The sequence below is a fragment of the Aquila chrysaetos genome, chromosome 10 (genome assembly GCF_900496995.4).
Source record: "Aquila chrysaetos chrysaetos chromosome 10, bAquChr1.4, whole genome shotgun sequence".
Taxonomy (NCBI): Eukaryota; Metazoa; Chordata; class Aves; order Accipitriformes; family Accipitridae; genus Aquila; species Aquila chrysaetos.
In genome coordinates this window covers 17,530,066-17,554,610 of record NC_044013.1, presented here as the reverse complement: position 1 = coordinate 17,554,610, position 24,545 = coordinate 17,530,066, and the positions used below count along the sequence as shown (strand labels likewise).

General features: G+C 37.6%; 1 protein-coding gene across 1 annotated transcript in view; it reads right to left on the bottom strand.

The window, feature by feature from the left end:
- The window catches only part of SLC9A9 (solute carrier family 9 member A9), a 222,127-nt gene that overhangs the window by 129,134 nt on the left and 68,448 nt on the right, over positions 1-24,545 (bottom strand). The window contains exons 7-8 of the mRNA XM_030028894.2: positions 3,407-3,545; positions 2,450-2,555 (exon numbers count right to left, since the gene is read on the bottom strand). Of these exons, the coding sequence (XP_029884754.1) occupies positions 2,450-2,555; positions 3,407-3,545 (245 nt within the window). The remainder of the gene's footprint in view (positions 1-2,449; positions 2,556-3,406; positions 3,546-24,545) is intronic.

Below are 24,545 nucleotides of genomic sequence, written 5' to 3'. Positions count from 1 at the left end.
TAAATTATGACATACTTCAATTTTAGACTATAAAAGGCTCATAGTGATTGAAGAACTAGTGTGGAAAGCATTATAAGAATAAAATCTTTTGCAATTACATTACTTGATAGCTACAGGGAAATACTGATGTCTAGTGTTAATCCTTTGAAGTTCATTTAGAAGGAATGAACAGAGGAAACACAATAACCAAAGAAAACCAAGATGAATATAAGTGTAAATGTACAATGGATCAAGTTAATTTTTGAAGCAAGTCTACTGAAGTCAAAGACTTCAAACTAGGAGTTTAGTTCATTGAATGGAGTGGTTCAGCAGTGTCATTGCATGGTTATGATGCTCTCTTAATTCTAATGATTGCTTCTGAGAATAGACACACTTGACTGTAAAACCAGTGGTGTGTGCATTGAGACAGTCAAAGGGCAAAGCAAGTAAGCTGGAAAAGACTGGGATAGAGTATGGATTAAGAGCTGAATGTGTTCTGAAGGATGACAGGCTTTTCCCTGGGCTCCCCATGCCTTCTGCAACAGGTGCTTTGTACATAACACGCCCGTGTGGAAGACTGCACGCAGTTACTGCATTTTACACAGATTTCCTTAGCACGGGTATGAGAAATTAGAGCCACCTCTGAAATCTATACCTCCAACAGAACCTGAGCTGGCTGAAAAGTTCTTAACCAATCCAGTAACTCTCCTGCAGAACTGGACGTTTAAAGCCATATTTTGAAAGGAGGGGAGTTGGAGCTATTTCAGATGAGACTGAGAGAAGATGAAAGCAACATCATAAATGGTTAAACCAGACAATTAAAAATATCCACTCTAAAGTATGATGTTAGCACAGTACTAATAAAGTCAACGCATTTACAAAACACAGCTTTGAACTTCTGAAACTACAAGAAAGGCTCCATGAGTTTTTTCCACTCTAACAGCTTCTGACAAAAGCCTTTCACAGAAACTAAATGACAAAGATTCAACTGATAAAACTTTCAGGATTAAACTTTGCCTCCTCACAACAGTGTAATTAAAAAATTTCCACCTGAAACTCAGAACACACCCATGAATAAAGGCTAAACCTAAAAGGGCTTGATATATTTTCCTTGGAATTTTTGTGTTGGTAGAGCAATTCTCTTTTACATGCCCCTATCAATTCCTTTATTTATAAGAAATAGCTAAATTTCCCCACATTTTTCTATCTTTTCCCCTTAAATTGGAGCTTTACTTTGTTTCCACTCTCTTTCTCTGGCGCTTTCTCTGTCCATTTAAAATTCCTTACCATGGCTACTGTAAAAACCATCTGTGGTGTTCAATAATTAAGTCTTTTATTTCAGATATTTTTAATATATATATATATATATATGAAATCAGTACCTCCAGTAGGAGGTGATTAACTATCATCCTCCTTTGCTTCCATTTTTATATAGTAATCATGTCACAGATTTAAGAGCTGTTAAGACACAAAATGGACTTTTATTCCAGCTGGTATCTGATTTTCTTCATGTGATGGAATACCACCCTTTTGTTCCATTCATGCGCCCCTCATTTTATTCATTGGCCTGAAGATTTTGTCAGTCAGCAGGATGCAAAATTGTATATTTAATAAGCAAAGATGCCAGAAGATGCAAATGTTAATACCCATTTGGTAATAGTTTCATTGTGTGGCTATTATTAAAAAAGTAACATGCTGGCTCCACAGAAGTCAGTAAAAATATAACTGTTGACTTCAAAAGGCTTTTTACAATTATACACTCTACAATAGATTGCTGTCTAGGTAAACTATCCATTTGCAGTTTTTGCCTAAACTTCTGTGGACTCTTTGATGCAGTCCCTGGGTATGTACTTGATTGTGATTGTACAATTTCTTTCTTGGTGTTAACTAAAAACCAATCAGATTACACGTCTTTCCATCTGTCACTGGGACATGACTGTACCTCTCCTGTTGCGAAAGGTGTTTATGTAGGTGCACTGAACAAGATGCAATTTTTTTTTTTTAAAATCCAGAGGTGTCTGCAACCCACTGGCAACACTGAGGATGACCTTGTCCTCTGTTTAGTCATTGATAGTTGGGAAAAAGGAGGAGGGACCAGGACATGCAGTGTATGCAGAGGAGCACAGTCTCTGACAGTCACATGGTACTGTATATTTGCTTTCTTGTACTTACCGTCATCTTTGGTCCTATAGCCGGGCAGAAAATAGTGGGATTAATAGTGGGACTAATAGGGATGGGACAATGTAGGGAACGTGAGGAAGACTGAGGACTTTAGCCTCATAATAAGTCCTGTCTGGAAGAACTACTTGGTGTCTCTACAGATTTGTTCTTAAAGATGAAACCGTCTCCAATACAGCAACTGACTTTTAGAAGATTTATATATGATGTTATGCCCAAAATAAACACGCCATTTCCCCATACTAGGGGCATGTTATAAAACTGCTTTTATTCAATAAAATGTGACACGTACCTGTAAGACCAGCGGCTTCTGCTGATAAGAAGGCACTCCAGGACAGGAGAAAAAACAGACCTGTCTCCAACATTGGAAACTCACGCAGCTTTGTAAATTTTGTCAAGTGCTAGGAGATTACTAAGGAAAAATAAAACTCACCTGTTTTGTAAGCTAAAATTGCCCCCAACCTGATAAAGGATGAAAGCAAGCAAGCTCCCCCACCATACTCATCTATACAAGTTGAATTCAGGAAAAACTGCACAGCTTCTAAATTATCTCAAACAAGGAGGAAAATCCAGCACAGGTTTTAAACAGGTGAATTCTACAAGTCGGCTATTTCAGGTACTTTTGTGGTTTTTGAACTAATGCCTAATTGGTTGCATTTGATATTCTTTGCCCAGAAAAAGGGAAAAGAAACTAATTTTGTCCAGTTTTGTAAACAAACTGGCATTTGTTTACATTTGCATCAATGCAAGAAAGATGAAAATTGCTGCTCTTTCTATAATAGTATTTTACATGAAGAACTGTAAAATACAAGAAAAAATGGAGGGCAACAGATATGCCTTTTATTTCTAGTTTAGGTAAACTGACTGACTTGATTTGTAGTCGCATTTGCCTTGTATTTTTGTATAATTGCTGCTAGTCTGTAGTTCATAAATAAGTTGCTGTAGTTCATAAATTCATGTTTTAACCTCAAAATACTTCAAAACACTTTCCAAAAAGTGTAATTATTTACAAATAGTAAAATAAAGATCAGAGTCTTGCCTAATGTTAAAAAGAAATTTGCATATGAAGTTCTTTATGGATTCTGACAAGTGACATTTCCTGTCAATTTATGACTTGACTGTTTGTTTCCAAAGTCTTGAATCAACAGTGAAAATGTTCAGATTCAAACTAAAGATGGTCAGTCTCAGATATCACACATTTTTCCAACATATATAGATTTTCTCTCTGAAAACAAACCATAAAGGATATTAAAGCTGTGACAACAGCATAAGAGGATCCCATGGCAAATGATCCAGCAAAGATCCCCAGGAAGTTTCCCACTGACTGGAAGAAAGCAGCAGCATCAAACGCATTAGGATTCTCCTTAGGACTGTAAATGGATATAGAGCTGAAAAGAAAACAAAAGGATGGGGGAGAGGGAGAGAAAAAGGAATAATGAATTCAATCACATTGTTATGATTTTTGAATCAATAATTGAAAATGGACATTTTTAGGGACCCAAAATGCAAAACAAGGCTTCTCTGGGCTGATAGCAGATGGGAGAGCAAAGCAGATGGAGACTGGGGGGGAACGGTTTATTTTCAAGGTATCACACTGGAAATCAATAGTCTACTGCCAGTCAGTAAACATTTTTATACTAGAAGTGCCATAAAGAATATCGTTTCCAGGCCAACTAAACATTAAAAGGTGGTAGATGTATAAGAAAACTGCAGGGAAGATAGATAGCTTTGAATTATTTATTGGCCATATGTCTTCAGAGCAGTTATATATTCACAAATATTCTTGATAAAAAGTGCAGCTTTATGGCTGAGGCTTAAATGGGTGACACAAATCACAGTAGGTACCAAATCTGCAGCAGCAATCTTGTCATAAACCACCTAGTAGTTCCCTTCTTGGTGTAACCCTTCATAAATAGAGCTGAAACCATATCAAGAGCTCAATAGGAAACCTTGTAGACAGAATGAACATTGTCCCACAGAAAGAAACTGCTGCACTTGTCAAAGGTCATTTCCTGTATCCAACCCCTGAGTACAGCCATCGAGAGGATTTTTGAATGGGAAATGCCACCACCAAAGGCAAGGCCGTGCACTAAAGCATTTTTGAGAGTTTCAGGGTTGTTATTTGCTACTAGTCAGTTATTGCCCAGGACACTCATAACACCAAGTATGTATGCCTTTTTTCTTGTTGAAATATTAAATTTAACAGATACAAAATAGCTCTAAGCCTCCCAAACTAATTAAGCAACATTTTAGATCTTTGTGGTTCTGTTGCTTGCAGTACTGTAGGTCTTTTACGTTCATTGTCATAGAAAATGTACTGAGCTTGGCACTGGATTCCAGAAAGCAGCTTGGATTGCTGGAAAATGATCGGTATTTTAAGCATTAAAAATTTAGAATTTTTGAAATGTTTTGAATATTTTAAGCTCTTGCATATTAAGAATGTGATCCCTGCAGTCTGATGTCTTCCATGTGGAAATGAGGCTTAGAGGTGAAGCTCTGTATGGAGGATTTTCTAAACAGTTGCATTCATTTAGGAATCTCCAAATAACCTCAAGATGTGTGAAAACAGATTTCATGCTTTCAGTCTGTAAAAAAAGTACAAGGATTCTAAAGGCATATTGTGGGGCACCACTAAATATGAGTGGTGAATACTTACCCACTACAACAGAAATTACTAAGCACCAAAATCTGTTATCTCCAGTTAGGCTGATTAGCACCACTACAAAACTAGCGAGATTATTTGTAGTGGAAAGTGCTATTAATATAAGTACACAAAATATTGTTCCCAGAAGAAATGCTAATTGACAACATGTTGCTATCTAAATTTTCAGTCTTCTTTCAACTGTGACTCTTGTTAGACACAGGGGTCAGTTATAATTCTTTGCTTTTCTTGCCTTCAGATGATTCTTGAAACATTTGTCATCTCTGGCCTACTCAAAATGTATTGTTTTACACTCCATATGAAACAGAGAACTATGTTAAGCCATAGATACATTCTCTAAACTGACGGAATAGTTCTATCAAAGGAAATCCTACCAGCTATGATACCGTACGTTTACAGTCTAATTTACTAAGTGTATTTTGTATACTTAGGGAGGGCTTCGGTTTAGTTATTTAAAGTTGAAGCTATTTGGTAGTATAACCGGAACTGTTAGATCTAAAACTTTTAGGTGTGTCTTGACAGCAAAGCAGCCATTTGGTTCTCTGATATTTGCCCCAAATAAGTATACAGAGACTGCAGCTGCTGTTCTGTGTTGCTTATTGAATTATAAATCAGGAAATTATCTTTTGTGCCACTGGTGCTGCCACAAGCATTGAGTGGTGAATTCAGAGTGGTCAGCCTGACTACACCTTAAAATCAAGGAATACTGTTCTATTATATTGATAGGCTCTGCCTACAGAAGGGATGCTCGGTAATAAAACGTAAAACAAAAAAATCTTGACGTGGAGTGAAAGTTTAGTAGTTAAATGTAAGCTATAGCCATTAACTGACTTTTTATTAAGTATGTTAACCTTAAGGCAAGAAAAGTTGACTTTGTTAAGACCAGTTAGGATTTCAGTTTGCCCTCCAATTTACCAACAGCTTTTGGGTATGGAGAAAACTAGAAGAAAGCATCCTATTCTTAATGTAGTTATTTCAGGAACAAATATGGAGTGACTCATTCTCACTGGGAAATTTTTCTACTCAATATGCCCCCCAAACCCCATGATTTTTTAAAAGCACCATAAGACAACATATGCTTATTATGTTAACTGTGGTTCCTGGTCTAAATCTTTCCAGAACTCAGGTTTCCCTGCAGCTCAAAGAGTATTTAGTTCTATTTTTCATTTTGCGTTATTCTGTACTAGAGCTATTATTTCTTTTTTCTGAATATGTTTCTTCTTTAACACTAACTTTTAACCCTTTCAAGGATCTAAAATACATACTAATTTACCCGGTAATTTTTCTATATAAGCTCTATTTCAACAGAACAGGATTTTATCCTGTTTATTCCAGTACTTCCTGACAAGCCAATTATTTGACCTAAAAACAAAATTGCAAAGTTTAACTCTGGAGAGAACCATAATTAAACTTACAGTGCTTCTACTCTTCCTTTTCCTCAGAGAGCAATTCAAGAAACATTTTGGCATGACTTGCCATTTCTGCTATCTACTATCTGCTCTCTGGGCCTGATACAAAAGGGATTGATCACAGTTCATTAGCAAGCAGTGTGTGGGAGTTTGATGCTAAATTTGAAACTGTTTTAGTTTTTAAATATTAGAGGCTTTCTAATTGTTGAACTAGTATAAGGAAAAAAAAGGGGTTTATTTCTGTAAATTTTTATCAGAGGGGGATTAAGCAAATCCTGAAAATAAATGCAGTAGAAAATTGTTTTCAGAGATTGATAAATGAACAGAACTAATGGCAAAGATATGATTTATCTGCCACCCATAATGAGATAGGGTGGAGGGATAGGAAATATGAGATTTTTGTTGGGTCCTCACTGAATGCTTGACAGACATATCTCACAAACACCTGCCCCTGTGCCTACTATCTATCCATATGTAAGTCTGGTAACCTCTGCCTCTTCTTCAGGTTGGAGTTAAGAATAATAGCTTCCTTGCTGGTTCTTATAAGGATTAGCCAGCACTTTCTATATCAGAAAACTATTTAACAGATCCTTTTCTCTTTCCAATTCTGTGCTGCTTTGACCAAACAACAATGGACAGAGTAAAGTGCTGTCACAGCTTTCAAAAAGGAAATACAGGCAATATTTACTTATACAATAAATTGCAAGTTAGGATGGTAGCTTTTGCTTGAAACCGAAAGAAGGATTAACAGTTTGTGCCAGTTGTACCACGCTGATCATCCTGCTTCTTCCCCCCTCTCATCTGTTAAGATCATTTCAGGATGAAAGCTCAGCATGATGAAGAATGTTTCTTTCTATGGACTTACATAGGGATATAATACTAAAGGTCTCCATGACAAGCAGGAGTGCTATTGCAATAGAAAGTGTGCTGTCATGTTTCCAGTTACATCTTAATTGATTACTTTTTATATCTTGAGTTATTCTCAAGGAAAATCTCATTTATTCATAAGATCCTTTTCTTCCTATAAGTTTTCCCAGCCTGTGAATACAGCACAATGTATTTTCCTTTTAAAAAAAATTGAAAGCATTTAGGATTAGAGCAAAGATTTTTCAGTAAGTCATGGAAGTTTTTTGAGGAAAAATCTGGAGGTGAAGTTAAATCTTGTATCCTACCTTTTGTGCCTATCAAGGCCTGACGTGCCTAGGGCTAGTGTGGCAGCATCAAATAGAGAGACGTTAATCAGTTGTAATTAGTGGAACAACACAAAGATTCTTGGTTTTGATATAAGCCAAAGTGATGCAACACATGTATCAGATGAACGTTAGAAAAAGGCAATATGCTGAAGAAAATACACTCAAGCATCAGAAGGAAAATGTGTGCAAACAGCAGAAAATTTCTAATAGAATGATGTGGGATCAGTGATTAGAAATAACCAGTAAACAAACTGTTTTATTCCTTTCTTCCTTCTTCTGTCTATTTGACTGACATGAAAACAAACAGCTTATTATCTTTGGAGAGGAAGATTTCTTTCCACTTGGTAAGTCAAAGGGTTTCCTCTTGCCCAGTGGCCCCATTCCTATTTGCCACACTATCATGCACCAAATAATACCACACAGTGGAGAATCAGGAACAATCTAAAGAAAAAAAATCATACTGAAAATACAGGAAGGTCAGATATTCCTTAAAATACCTTCATTGAATGAAGTGGGATCTCCCTCAGGTGCTAAATAATTATAGAACTACATGGGGATTGCATCAGCTGCTAATTAAGAAAAATAAAACAGGGCAGGAAAAAAAAATATTCTAGAGTTCAAGGTTATTTTTAAGAGGGAAAGAAGGTTATTTTTTCCTGACATTATGCTTATACAGAAAAAGGTAGGTCACTATACTATGTTAGAAAACTTGGAGCTTTCAGAGAAGTGTATTGAACTGAGTAATTTCTGTTCCCACACAACTTTTTAACTATATAGTTTTCCTGAAAGTGTTGGAAGAAAGCCAAAAAGACAGAACTGTAATTTTCCCAAAATATAAGCGTTTGAACTAGAAGCTAGATGTGCAAGCGCATGCATAGCATCAGACACATACACCTTCTCTTGGCAAGTTTTAGGTTGGTAAAGCCTTTCAGTCTTCCTCATAAAATAGCTCCTTACACAGCAATAGTAAGTAGATGAACTATAAAAATGAAAATAAATGAGATAAGATTGGGATGTGAGTATGCTAAGCCAATAAAAGCACATATGGATTAGAGAAGGTTTGTAGACAATTAAGGGAGACTGAAAAAGAGACATACCAGTGCAGGAAGGCTTTAGGACTAGCAAAAGCAGCTAATTGTAACAGTAGTTTGAGGCAAATATATAGAGATCCTCTAGATGAAAATTTCCAACAACAAACAAGCTTATTGTATTTTTCAGATGTGTTTAAAACAGTGATCAGTAAGCAACACAAATGCACAGAAGGTGCATAAAAAGAACATAGATGAGTCTTCTGTACATCCTGCTGTGTAAAGAAATCTGTCTCCCTGTAATTTATTCCTGACAATATTTGCAAATATTTAGAGAATTAAGGCTCCAGAAACATGCATTTCACAGAAATATACATATTAAGCTTTCTATTTATATGTGTACAAGAACTACAAAAAAAAGTTACTGGTGGCTGAGTTAGTGCTCAAGTGGCTAGCATCTGAACCTTCATTTTTCTGGATAGCCAAAACTTTATTCTCCTTGGCAGTACACCACATCATCGTTTTTATTCCACTTGCAACGTGGTTTCAGCACACTGTGAGCAGTGCTATTGGTTCTAATTCTAGAAAAAAGATCTAGCAGTTTTTTTAGAAACTATCTTCTAGCTGGGATTACACTCTGTTCCTTTTTCTCTGTATCATGGCATATTTGCTTCCTCTCTTTTCTGTCCTTACTTTTGTTCCTTTCTAGGCTTTTCAAGACTTTATAAACTATTATTGGACATTTTATTTTGATTACTTTAAACCAGACTAACACTTACTGTTGTTGTATATAAGGCTTTTACTGTTTATGGAAAACTTTCTCAAAATGGATTTATTATCAGTTCCAAAGGGGCTAGCTGATGGCAGATGTCAAAGCACCAGCCATGCTGGAAAGGTAAAGCTGTCACAGACTTTATGGAAAATGTAAGTTTTCCCATTTATGAGGAACAGCAACATCTGCACAAAAATAAAAAAAGGAAATCAGGCTCTCTGCTAGATTTTCACTTAACATAAAATATCATAGGCTAGCTCTACTGATAGACTCAGGCTCCTTTTTAGGTGACACAAAGCATTCTCAGACCTGATGTAACTTGGTAGCTTACTGTGTTTGTCAGCAGTATTACAAAGCAGCTGCAGAATTTGAGTGACTCTGTCCCTTAACTTGGGCAGTCAGAAATCAGTTTAGCTCATCAGGAATCATTTTTGGCAGTTACTGATAAATATTTTCTACACTGGTAACTATTTGTGTTTTCTTCTGTGTTCAGGCCTGAGCTGACACACGGCAGCAGCTTGCAGTGCAGTCAGAGAAAATGAGTAGTTTGTGTTGTTCCAGGTAGACTTTCTCTAATGCAGATCTTAGTTCCCATCTACCCTCAGACATTGAGGACTGCAGAAAATTTGTCATTCTCCCTCCTTCTCTGGCTCCCTAGCCATTACCCTTAGGAAGTCTGCTCTAGCTCCTCAGGGAGCCTTGGAAACCATCTCTTTATCATGGTGATCCTATTCTTACCCTGAAAATTCCACCACCTTTGCCTTAAAAGGACCTGGTAGCTCACCCACCTCGATGGGGTTGAACCCAATATCCCGGTGCCCAGGAAAAACCTCTGCTGGCTCCTCCTGACAGGGGTGCTAGGAGGTGCTGGGAACACCCCCTCCTTCTGGTCCTGATTAGAACTCGGTCACTACAGACCTGTAGTCACTACAGACATGTAGAAAGGAGATGCGAGATGATAGTTTTGATGATGAGTAATGACCTAATGGCCCTGCAGGCTGAACAAATTCAAGTCTAAAGTCATATCTGATCTGGTGTGGAGCTTCTCTACCCCTGTGCATCTGAGAAATGGTATGTGCTACCCTAATGTATCTCTGTACAAGTATCTTAACTTTTCATTACCTCGTTCTAGGCAAATACTACCCTATTTTTATCTTTGACAGAAAGAAATCCCGATGAACAGCAACCTGGACTTAAAATTCTTTGTAAATGTTTGCATTTATCTGAGGCTTGGTATAGGAATGTTTCATTCTTAAATGACTGCTATTGCTTCTGAATGTCTAATTTTCCTAAATCTATTTGAAAGTATCACAGTCATTTTCTAGTGACAGCCCTTTTCCAAAAAGACTGACTCATATCTTTGAGAGGAATGAAGCACATCAGCAGAAAACAAATGGCTGATAGTGGGTCATCTGTGACAGCATTTGCTGCATTCTGTTATGCCATTACCAGTGTCTGACTGTCCTTACTTACGAGCTGATCATATCAAAAGGCACATAATTTACAGATTTCTGTGCCTGCAACTATGATCCTTTCTCATCTGGATATCAGAAGTGTAATCCAACTCAGTGTTTAATTTCCATTCTTTTCAAATGTTGCATAAAGAGAAATGGTCTGTGTATCTAGAACAGCTTGAAGTCTGTCCTCCCAGTTAGGGAGCTTTTAGTGGTTTCATCAACTGCGAAGATGGATACAGTGCAAAGAAAGTAGAAACAAAGAATCAGCCACCAAGGAACAGATGTCTGTCTGTCTGTCTGCCTATCTATCTATCTAAATAATTATTGTATTAACATGAAGAGCTGGATTTCTCCTCTGCCTTGTATCTCTCCGTAATCACTTACGCCTATACAAAACAGAACTTATAAATTAGAACAGTACTGTAAAAAATATGCAGTTTTTCTGCGTAGAAAACATGATTGTAAAAGTTACAAACCAGTGATGTATCAAACCACTAACCCTCTGAATTAACAAGAAACAATGAACGAGGGAAAAAATCTCCAGTCAGTATCTGGAGGAAAAAAGAAATAATTTCCTGTATGTTGTTTGAACCAAATCTGCTGCATCATGCTAATTAAACAACCCAGGCAGAGCATATCCAGTGAATAATAGTACCTCATACTTTGTGAAGGCATCTTCTGGCACCCAAGAAGTGCAATAATCCCCAAGATACATTTCAGCTAAAACTGTTTCCTGAACAAAAAGAAAATGGTAGAAACCAAAAAGAGAACCTAAAATTTAAAGATATGTATTGTGCCATTAAGGGAATTAGATGTTCTGTATGTGTTAACACTATTACTAACATTTATCTATGAGCCTGAACTATCTTTTTGTCTCCCTACTCCTGATACCTGAGTTGAGAGCTATCATCATAAAATCATAGAATCATTTAGGTTGGAAAAGACCTTCAAGATCATCGAGTCCAACCATTAACCAAGCCCACTAAACCATGTCCTGAAGTACCCTGTCCACTCACTTTTTGAATATCTCCAGGGATGGTGACTCAACCATTTCCCTGGGCAGCCCATTCCAATGTTTGACAACCCTCTCAGTAAAAAAATTTTTCCTAATACCTAACCTAAATCTCCCTTGCCTCAACTTGAGGCCATTTCCTCTTGCCCTATCTCCAGCCACCTGACAGAAGAGACCAGCACCCACCTCACTACAACCCCCCTTCAGGTAGTTGTGGAGAGCGATAAGGTCTCCCCTCAGCCTCCTCTTCTCCAGACTGAACAGCCCCAGCTCCCTCAGCCGCTCCTCATAAGACTTGTGCTCCAGGCCCCTCACCAGCTTTGTTGCCCTTCTCTGGACACGCTCCAGCACCTCCATGTCTTTCCTGTAGTGAGGGGCCCAAAACTGAACACAGCACTCGAGGTGCGGCCTCACCAGGGCCGAGTACAGGGGGACAATCACCTCCCTGCTCCTGCTGGCCACACTAGTTCTGATACAGGCCAGGATGCCGTTGGCCTTCTTGGCCACCGGGGCACACTGCTGGCTCATATTCAGCCGGCTGTCAACCAGCACCCCCAGGTCTTTCTCTGCCGGGCAGCTTTCCAGCCACTCTTCCCCAAGCCATCCACTCCCAGCTCTCACACTTCTAGACCCAACCATCCGAACTTGTAAAATGATCTAATGATTTGTATTTCTCTAAAAATAAAATAGTGTGCAGCACTTACTTTCTTCATATATAGCTACATCTTTATCTCCTATCATCTTTGCATTATTTTTCTTCATTATAGCATTCCTGACCTTTGTATTATCCTTCAATTTCTTGCCTTTGAGCCACTAGCCTCCAGACTTACTCAGAGCAGAGCTGATAAATATTTATCAGAAACATTTACACAACTTTCCATTTATGTGACAGTTCTTACCATTAGTCCAGGGTGATGAGACCCTGGAATAAGGATTTTCAGTGAAAATGATACACCTCCTTTGAAAGACAAAAATTGAATTAATGTGTAATTGCAAGTGTTCTATGAATGTAGGGGAAAGAGTTTAATGCGGTCTTGGAGGCCTAATTCCATCCACAGCTCAGGTTTATTTGTACAAAAGTGGCAAACACGATACTATGGGACTTAATTTACTCTATGCACACGGAGTGCAAAGAATAAAACATCAGAGCACACTAACAAGATGCTGACTGATGTGTCCATAAGATGTAGGGAAGGTGATTACTGGAAGGATGAGTGGTCTTAATTAAACCCCCCTTTTGTACTAAAATTGTTGGGATAACTCCAGGATGAGATAATGAAGCCTTTCAACTACCCTTGTCTTTTACAGTGACTGCACTCTTGCAAATAACTGTGACATTTATCTATGTCAATTGAATTCTACCTCCCTGTTGATAAAATGATGTAGCCTGATGGTTGCCTGCACTGAGCGATACATGTTAGAACACTGCAGCAGATTACCACTAAATGACTATGATTTACTGTCATTCTGCTTGAGCGCTCTAGATGAGAAACTGCCTCAAACTACCATTACAATGATGAGTATTTGAAGTAACTCAACGCAGTTGTTCCAGATTTACACTAGTGTTACAAAAAAAGCAGAATATGACCCAAGCACTTTAAGGAACATTTCAAGGAGCTTGGTTAGCTATGAAAAATCCTTTGCCCTTATGGGCAACTACTAAAGATTCAGCAGAAACAGTTTGTACTAAACCTTTATTGAACCGTAATTTTCTTAGAATCTCACAGTCCATGATTTTGCTCAGGAAAAGCTTAAGACTGAAATAACAGAAAATAATGTATATTTTATGCCAGACAGTGCTCCCTTCATTTAGGGTTTGACTCATCATCATAACATTGTAGCAGAACTCACTAGACCTGTCTGCTGTGTCAAATACTGAGGGATGAATAGCAGCCTTCCATTTGTAATAATAGGTAGTCCTTATGCTTCACAAATGCATAGTCCTACTCACATCCTGCTCCTCTGGGGTTTAAATCAACTTCTCCCCGAGAGTTAGACAGTTGAACAGTACTACAGTACACTATAATCTTCTCTGAAATCCCCTCAAATGAACCTGAACAAACGGGTGGAGGGGCGATATTAGATTGCTTAGCTGATCAATGAAAGAACATATACAGCAGGTTCTTATTTAATATTCAAAGAGGTTTTCTCTTCTGTGCCCTCTGCTTATGAAGATCGCGAGACTGATGTGTTCAAGGGTGGTGCGTCCAATTTCTGTTCACAGACGGCATTCCAAACTCACAGGAGGCCTGTCTGTAGACAGCTCAATACTCGCAGAGACAGTGTGAGGAAGCTCTAATTGCCCAGTTCTCCTCATCTTGATGAAGACAAATAGCTTGTTCTTTCACTGCTTCTCTCCTCTTTGTCAGTAAAACAGGAACAAACCCCATTCTTACCACTGTTCTGTCAAGCCTCAACTGTTCCATGTAACTGCCCTGTTTTAAGTGTAACAGAGGATGTAAATCTTACCTATGAATGTCGAAGAGGAAGGGCAGAGTTGGGAACATGCTACTGGTGATATGCTACAAAGAATTCAAAGCATTAAGTGAGGGAGCAGGAGAAACTGAAAGGAAACTTCAGTTCTTCAGTTCAGATTTCTACCAGATCTCAGTCTCTTAAAAATATAATATATGAACCACATGCTTTCATAAATTTTTCTCAGGCACAACAGAAATAGTTCAGTTTTTCTACTGTTTTTCCTCTATGTTACCTCCCTGAAATAAACTGTCCATGACAGAAGTAATTTAAGAAGCTGGACTAAATGATAATCTTTGTTCAGAACAACCTAGAGTTTAGTAAGGAATCAATGAAGTATGGGTACTCTTTTCCAAGAGATCTGTAAGCTACTGTTTGTGTTTAAAATATTATATCCTAGACAGAGCTAAGTCTGCTGCTAGAGGATGCAGGTAGTCACTGGAGCAGATGGATAGTCTATTGCTGATACTAAAGTGCTGTGCTAAATTTCTGGCCTATCAACAGCCTTGGGCTTTTTCACTTCCAGAATGTTTTCTGTAAGAGATTAAGAAAGGAGCCCCCAGTCTCCCTTCACACAACTTCAGCATCTTTAGGAACTTGTGAACAGAGCAGTATGCTGAGGGGCCTGATGCTGAATGCAATTGATGAAGATAAACTACATTAAATCCCACAAAAATTAGAGTGAAAGGAGTCTGAAAGTCTATCTAAAGTTTTTTCTGTTTCAGTGTTCTTCCTCACTCCTACCTAAGACTCTGTAATGTGTAATAAATAGGAAGAAATGTGATCCTTGGTATGTGTCCACAACATGGTATGTGGTCCCTGTACAGTCTGTCCTTGCAAAACACATTTTATCATAGTCGGAAGGGGTTTGAATAGGAAAATAGTTTTACATTTCATGTACATTTTCAACATTGGAAGTACGATTTGTTGATCTTCTACCCAGATTCTTGTGGAGATTGAAAAAAAAAAAAAAGTTTAATGCTCTGAGAAATATTGGAAACAGATGCAAACAAAATGGGCCACATGATTTCTAATGTACCTGGACCATACATTGGATGACCCTACCTCAATCCTGACTTAGAACAACATGACCTCGAGGTCAGTGAAGAACTTCCCTCTTTAGCCACATTTTAATAGGGAAAAGCATACACTATTATCTCAGGTAACATAGTATGTTGCAAGTGATATGAAGCAAAATCTTAAGGGAAGGATAGTTCATTTTGAACTATTTTGTGTTAACATTGCAAACTGCCTATGAATTTTTCCTTTGCATTAGAGATTAACACTTTTCAAGGACAGGTCACATCTTTTTTTCCCTCCAGTGAAGACACACCCTGTGTACTCAGTTTGCTGTCTCTGTGCTTCAGTTGAGAACATAGGGAATGAGATTTTCAAATCTTGGTAACCCTATCAATTTTTTTTCATGTGCCCACCAAACAGATAATTTTGGCTTCTTGCTAATCTGGATTTGAGATGAGTCAGTAATCTAAAGAAGAAAATCGTTTTAATCTCCTGAGCTGTTCAATGCCACCTACATTTCATTATTGAAAATATTTTCTATATTTTTCTTATAAAAAAAGGAAAGGCTAGGGAAAAATGACAGGCTTTTTCTGAATGAAATACTATTCCTGATAACAGAGCTTCTCTCACAAATATTAGTTCCACTTCTATTGCTTTATAATAAATGGTTGCAGCTGTTGCCATGGCAATTTTCATTTTTAAAAATGTATCCAAGTGAAGACAAGAAATGCAGCTGTTATCATGAGAAAGTCTAAAATAAATCCAGATGTGAATTGTATGCTCTGGTGTTGGCAGTAATAATGTCAGAAACAAAACATGTCACGTGTTTTGTCTTCTTCATATACTGGAGCTGAGGATGGGGATTTAGGGATATTCTGAATTGTAGGTCTCTGTTCCTGATCCAAATATAGCAAATGAACAGAATGATATTTCACCTTAGGGAAAGGCACTTCACTTGCTAGAAAAGCTGGTCAGCCTTGCATAGAGAACAGCAGTAATATTCCTGTAGGAGCAAGGTAGGCCTGAAGCTCTCCTCATTTACCTTTCTGATAGTATGCTAACATTTTGGTTTTTACAGCTTATAAAAAGAAAAATCCAAGCCATGGTAGAAATTTTAAAATTGCAGTCTTACCTATTGCTTGTTGCCTTATCACTCTGTAGCCTGAAGTTCTTTAAAATCACTGCTATACCTTTAATGTTAGACACAGAACATTAAAACAAAATTACTGGGCAGCACTCTACAAAGATGGTGTAATTCAACAAATCCCAACACACGTACTAATAGTCATCTGCTGGAAAAATGCACTGTTGGGAAGGTATAGTCCATTTAAGTCACTTTAGAGAAAAACCTATTTAAAGAAAGAATTTCTGAGAAGGTGATAGAGGAATAGCTCTGGACTTATTTAAAAGTGAAAAAAAGACTTTGGAGTTACATCTCTAGCAAATGCTGGCTGAAAAGCAATTGCCCAAAGCATGAACAAGAAAGGTGTTTAGAGACAGACTGTGTAGTCTGACAGAGTATAGGACTTGGGCAGGATGGCAGGTGGGTTGAAAGGTGGCTTTGCATCCATCTTGTACCTTTTCTTCTTGCCTAGGAGCTGCAAAAGACTACTCTGGCTGAAGCTATTCTAAACTGTAGCTGGCTACCCACAGCCTCAATGGTTCATTTCAGCAGCCCCAAGCTGCTGAGAACAACAGAGATGTGGCTGCTGAACCTTGTGGAAATTGTTTTGCTCAAGCGTTAAGTCAGTGGTGATTATGACACCTGCAAACACCCTTTACTCTGGAGCATTACTCAACTTCACTCATGGTAAAATAAAACAAAGAGGAGAAATTGGCAGTTAGGCAGTGAAGTTGATGTGGATAGAATTTCAGTCCCAAACTCTAAGGCACTCACAATGGTAAAAATTTTTTTTATCCTTAAAGATTATAGCAAGAAGAGAAATACTAGAACACACACATTCCCTATTTCTGACTTCTATCTTCAGGGACATTTTTCTCAAAACTCTTGGTACAGTCTTTATTTCCCTTTCCCTGGTACTGGAGTTTCAAATGATAAGCCAACTTTAAGCAGTGCTACGTAAACACATGCCACTCTTGAAGAACAACCTAAAAGCTAATTGGAATCTTGAAAATAATCTGGATAATAAAATCCTACCCCCCCCCCCCCCCCATTTTCCTAAATATACTGCAAATCACTTAATCAAAGAGACCTTATACCAAATATATTGGATGGGAGTTCTTGCTTTGATAAGAATGCATTATTCATAAATACATATGATAAGGTTTTTGGACACATAACTGGCAGCTGGTCATGAACTATTCCTCAACGGTAAGATGAAAAGAGTTAAGTAAGATCTCCCTTTGTTTAAAATTAATGTGTCTGTTATTACCTGTGGCCTAGATCCAATGCACTGCGGAAAATCTCACACAAATTGTAGGCAGCCAAACAGACAATTTTTCCTTCTGGATTTGTGAAGACTCCATTGATTTATGGATAAACATTTAGTATAACGCACTAATTTCCACCACTTAGTTTTAAAATAGATACTTTTCCTAGACAGGCAGTTCCATGAAGCTTAAACACAGCTATCAATAAAATGAAAATAATTCTGAGTAGCTTCATTACCCTCATAATTACTAGAATGAAGGTGTTTTGCCTCACAAACTTTTGCATTCACCTTACTCTAACAATGCGCAATGAAAACGCTCTCCTAGCTATGGGCTAAGTCCTGCTAACTCTAGAAATAGAATGTAAAACTGTGAACATCCTAAAATGATGGTTTAGAAATACCTTTAACATTACTCTGTAGGAATAGAAATACTGTAATAAAGAAGATGTACACTGTTAAATGGCCCAGGAGGCTGAAATATTTTCTTCAGGAATATTTTAATCTAGCTATAACCCTTTCCCAGTGTGTCTGAGGCAGAGAACAGCAGCCTGCTAGGCACTCTATTATTCTCATCTCTCTCACTGTTGTTTCTGCCTGTGCTTGCTACAGATCAGTAGAAAAATGTAGAAAGGAAGAACTATTTGATTTCGTTTAAGTGAGTATAATTATGCAATGAATGGGAATACAAAATTAAAATGCTGTACGTTTAAAAATGGTTTTGCTTTTGTGAGATTTTGTAATGGAGAAATTACTAAGGGAAAATTGCAAGTATCGGTTTATTCAATGTATTGTTGGGATGCTATTTTGTTGAAAGTTTTAATTGCATTTAAACCTTCCTTTTCAAAATCCAAATTCTAATGTCACTAAGTCTCCCCAGAATTGTACTGACATTTCATTATGAATCCAAATAACATACACATATGCATATTACATTCAGAATATGTAGATTATTACAATTAGCAGTTAGTTAGGGAACATCAAAGTACCAAACACATTAAGAGGAAACTGATAACAAGACTGGATTTTTTTCTTTGGTGCAATGGTCTTTACAGGAGACATTCTTAAGTCCCATTTCCCTAAACGCAGTAGAAATGAACATGCTTTGTCACACTGTCCTCTCTCAGGGCCACTCAGCACAACTGCTGTCCTGGGTGTTTCCTGTCTTTCAGCCTAGCTCATACCTGCAGCATGCCAGGCAATGCCCTAATTTTATTTGGGTGTTGTCTTTTCATGGTTTGCAACTTTACCAAAATGATACCATTTAGACTACATTTCCATGTTACATTTGCACTTTTTTTGAAGACTTTTTCTTTTTTTAAAAATTCAGCCATTTTGCAGAACCAGTATAGAGAGAATACATTTGTGCTTATCTTGGACAGAAACCTTACAACCACATAATAACAAAGCTTTCTCACTGTACCACTCTGAAATTCAGACTTGCCACTTGTAAGGGGAGGAAAGAGGAAATTACCCATCTGTTACTCATGCGTCTTTTGCCCTTGTGAAAATGTGCCAAAATCAAGCAATTTTTTAAGGTTTCTGAAATGTTTAGTTGTCAAATCTCAGTAGAGATCTGATAAACTTTATCAGCTAAAAATCTTCTAAGATCTCATTTGTGTTAGGCAAGTGCCATCTAAAACTTAAATACGATTTTTTTCCTGCAATTGGTGCTCCCCAGACTCTGCCATCTACTGTTTCGCCAGCCTTCAGAACTGAACCAGCAGCATCACTCTCTTGTCCTCATTATCTCCTTTGTTTGTCACAATGTAATACGGAGGATAACAAAGAGGAGTGTGTATCAGAAATAAAGACAGGGTATCTCTTGGCTTTAGGGAATGAAGGAGATTGGATTAAGGGTTTAGAGTCCTAGCTTATCTTTAGAAATTATTTCTTTCCATCTCAGATGAGAGACAAAAGGACTGGTGACTGCAGCAGAAGTGGTGCAGTAGGTCATGCAATTCGGGGTAATGGGTAAAGTGAGATAGAGATGGTGACCCTTGTCTGTTGAAAAGATAAAGGAGAAAGAAGGAATAAGTTCGAGACCAAAGCAAAAGCAGGTGGAAACAATGAGAGACTGGCGCTCTATAACCATTGGAATAAATTCTAAGAATAGAAATTTGCTGAGTCTCACCATTTAAGTAGCTACGAAATGCAGTAGCTAGAGGTATGCAGTCTCTCCTCCTGGTGCGCTTGGCACTCAAGGAAGGCAGCTGCATGCTACTTATATCAATTATTCTCTTTGGTCAAGTGACAAAAGTAAATTCTGAAAACACTGAAGTTCCTAATCCAGAAGGTGAAACATGCACACTGAAATAATGTCTTGGATATGGAGAGATGGAGGTTTCTGTGTATGAAAAAATAAACCTAAAAATTACGTTTGATTAAAATGTTTACAGAAGGTGCCTCTCAACTCCTCTTCTGTAAGACATGAAAATCTTGGGGCATTATGTAACTTTTGGGTACTTGATAACATTTGCATTATTTTTATGTGCTTTATGGATGATTCTGCATGCACACAGAAGTATATATGTACACATATGCATACGCAAAAGTATTTAATGTAGAGTTATGTCAGTTAACTCTAACAGATTCAGTAGCTTAAGTAAGGATTTGAGTCTTAAAAGATCAAGGCTTTGCAGTGGGAACCAGTTTACCCGATGTTGCTGTTAGTAAAAAAAAAAAAAAGCATTTAGAGCAGGTGAGAATAATGAAATTCAAATTAAACTGTACAAAGAGCACGTAGCTTCTGGAGAGGTTCACAGAGGGATCACTAGAGACTTCAGTGTTTCCTAGTGCTCCAGGGTAGCCACTGGAAATATGCAGTCCATTCTCCCACAGTGTGAATGGGTTCTTCTTTCATGTAATCACAACTTCATCTCCAAAGAATAAAACAATTTTGATGGGAATTTATCCTGTTGTAACAAAACCTCTGTCTCTTTGAGATAGCTGTACTCTTCAATACTGTATTTCTGGAAAGGATTTGAATAGTGAATAGGTATTGGTGGGTACCCAGTGAATGAAATGGCAAGCTCTTCCTCACCTTTCTGATACATACTCCTCTTCTGTCTTCCCTGCCAAGAAGATTTGAAAAATATGTTGATCTACTGTAAGTACCTGACAGACTCTTATGTACAGTATCTCATCCAGAGAGGATGAAATGAGCCTTCTTTTGGAACACTTCAAGGGAAATAGTATCAATACATTCATTTTAAACTAAAGGGGAGTTGTCTCTGTAAGTAGAATTAGACTCTGTATATAATTATCTTGCTCTCAGAAAATCTGTCTTATTCACTAGAGGAAGGTTATTTGGATAAGAAAAAACATCTGGAAAAGCTCAAAAAATAAGCTGACTCGTACCAGGGTGTACTTCAGTTCTGAAGAGTTCCCAATAGAAATCTTTGAAATGAAGAAGCTTTGATGCCAATTCGGTCATTTGTATGGAAAATGTAGCTAAATAATTGCCTCTTAGATGTGATTTGCAAGCACTGCAAGCAGTGTTCTTAATTCTGAGCTTGCATTTCATATTTTTAAATGTTATCAGTTTGTTTGTGTATAAGTGGACAGAAATACCTGCAGCTAGTCTGATTTGATTGGATATGACAAGTACAGACATTCCCAGCTGATTTGAGCTAAGCTACATTTTCATACATCCCTGAGGGCAATCTCCGTAACAGTACTCACTGAAATCTATTCTAGCTTAGCAGACTGCAACTGAAGGCTGCCTATTCAAATAAATTGCATAAACAAAACAGAGCCAATTAGATAACTTATAGCTACAAAGACCTTTAGCATGTGTTAACTAGAAGCGATGCAGAATTTTAATGTGGAGCTGATATTGGAAAAAGGGATATGAAATATTTAAAAGTGAAAAAAACAGTGATGAGAATTACCTCCTGAAAACATTATGTTCCAAGTCTCCATTTTCATACTGAAATTCCAGCTATAACAAGCGTTACAGAAATTCCATAGCATTTCCCCCCCTGATTTAAGCACAGCAGTGGTCTGTACAGTAAAGCTTATGGAGAAAAAAGAAAGGAAGTTTTATTAAGCAAGGACACCATCACTTTATGTGGGGTTTCCTCTGTTCTGGGAAAGAAGCTCTTTTACAGTTTCTGCTAATAGCAAGTTTGGTTAGTTTCCCAGTGCTCACATCTCCTGTTCCAGATGGTCAGTGACGTGAAACACTAATTATCATCAACAAAATAAGCTGGGACTAAACCCTTCCTCAAAGGTAAAAAGAGCAGATGGACAACCATTATTTCGTTATTATAGAAATAATAGATGGAAAGGATTCCTCATTCACCTTTTAAAATCACTCACTAGCTTATTGCACAATTAACTCCTTGCTCCATTTATAAGTTACTCTGTTATTTGACTGGTTGAATGGCTGCTTGGTACATAAGCCTTTCTAAGAATATTGGGAATAGTAGCCAAATTCATCTTGTCTAAGGATAACCAGTAAGTGAAATGTTTGGGCTGAGCTTCCATCTAGCATTTTGCTTTCCTTCAGGTTTTCAGGTAATTCTATTTCATTCTCCTCCACAGTGTTACAGTCATCCTTCCTCAGGAATCTTTGTGGGTATAAAATCACAAATAGTATTTATCTGGAGTGAGGCAATGGCTGACTCCAGGGAACCAGTTAGTCATTTGTCCAGATCTGTAGCTTACAGGCATTGAAATCCCTAAGCCTTTGTCAAGGATTCAAGGTCATGCAAGTCAGTACCTTGGAGCAACTCTTCCTATGCCTGTTACGGTCCTGTGCTGGTCTTACTTTGGTCTGTGAGTTCTAGATCAGGTTTTGCAAAGGCAACCACCCATCTAAGCCTGCCACTGTTCAAACTGAGCTTATAGAAGACTCAGTTCCTCCAGTTCTACCAAATTAACTTATGTAAGAATGGCTACAAAGAAAGGGTCTGGGGGCAGCTCCCTGAGTTTCTGGCAGAATCTCATCCCTTTTTTGAATTCAGATTCATTACCTGATTGCAGCACACCACTCTTCAGAACTGGCTGTCCTAATTCCTATATTTTTCACAGTTTCTTTACAGTTCAGGAGCACGTTTTGAAGTACTGCTTAAAGATTTCAAACACAGACATTCCTAACAAAAGAACATAAAACTGTGAAATTGTACCGGAGAAAAATAATCAGGTTTTCCTCTGCATCCCTATGAGTAAACAAGCTTTTCTTCCCTCTAAAGAGTCCTAGCTACAGGTTTATTTATCACTGTCATGATCTATATTTACACAGTATGCCTTATCTTTGTTTCTCACCATGTCTTGTCTCTTCTCACTCTTTTTTCTAGCCATGCCTTCACAGTCTCCATTTGTTGCTTTCACTAGTTCAATTTCTTGCTTTCTTTTTCATCTCTGTTTCACCATCTCTTCCCACCTGTAGAAATCTACATCCCACCTATTTTCTTTAAGCAGGAAAATGTTGCATGTGTTAATCCTTTTTACCTTTTTGTCATCTGTCTGATGGCACAGGTGCTTCTATTTCCCTCTTCCTTGGCTAGAAGCATGTCTCTGTGCACACTTTGTACAGTAGTTGGCAAGGAATGAGGCTTACACATTTTTGAAAAAGAAGTATCTAGGCTGAACAGTTTCATATGTGGGTACACTAAAGCTATTAACTGTAGGCGCATAAGGGCCCAGTTATGAATAGAAGTTGTTTTTTACGCTATTACTTACATACTGACATGCCTAGGATGCATGAATAACATCTTGTCTGCACTCAGATACATGTTGGAAATAAACAGAACTTAAATGAGTTTCTTTTTCACTCCGGTTGCTGAAATAGTATGGTAAAAGACACCAAGAAATTGCATGAATACATGGTTAAAAAAATGGCTAAAAATACAAGAGCAATAGAGAAACAAACATTCTTTTTTAATATGTGATGAATACTGAAGCAATTATATTTTTGCTATTGGCTAACAGTGCCTAATAAATCTCAGCAGGAGGTATAGGATACAGGCTGACAGACTTCACCATGTTCTTAGACTGAATGAACTCCCAGTTACTGACAGATGAGGAGGAAACTGAAACAAAGACAAAGTATTGGCTGATAGAAAAGTCTTTGTTTCTTAATTGTTACACATGACACAAAAGGTTTTGAGATAGTACATATGGAAGCCCACAATGCCACTTTTAAAGGCCACATTCTGACTATAACTGCAGTTTAAGCGAAAAATATGATATGAGAACATTCAGCTGTCGTTCCTCTCCAAAATTTGTTATTCAATGGGTTCAGGGATCAAAGCGTGGCAAAGTCTATACAGAATAATGCTCAAAAAATGGAAGGTCAAAGGATCCAAATTAGAGGCAGTCCATGACAAAAGAAGAAAGCTTAAAATAATCATGAAGGGAGCCTCACATCTACTGAGATATGCATCAAGGAGACACCCATGATAGCTTTCAAAGCTGATATTATTTCCTGCAAATCCCAGCTCCCAACTCCATTATTCAGCAGCACAGTTACAGTATCTTTTCATGTCCTTTATAGAACTACTGATTTTAATATATAATACACAAGGAATCACAATGAGAAATTGTGAAAAGTGGGAAAGTAACACTTGCAGATAATGGATAGTTACCTCACCAGGCCAATCACCCAGTGAAATATAAACTGAATATTTGTACCTATATTTGGTATTTGTCAAATGTCTGTTTCTTCAGTCTCTGATTACATTTTCCTCCTGTGTAAACTACCTTCAGGTTCAATGACATAACAACAGAATTAAAACCACAGAAGTAATAAAAATACAGGTAAACAAATAACTAAAACCAGAAAGCTTTAAAGGTTCTTATTCATTTGCTATTTGAGGTCTCTTTGATCAAAAGAGCTTCTTATATTTTGAAGAGATCTGAACTGAACTAAAATTAGTAATATCATGACTGTACTTACCAGTAAGAATCACCAGTGTGACAGAAGGAATTCTCTTGACTTCCTAAGGCAATTATAGGGATCACT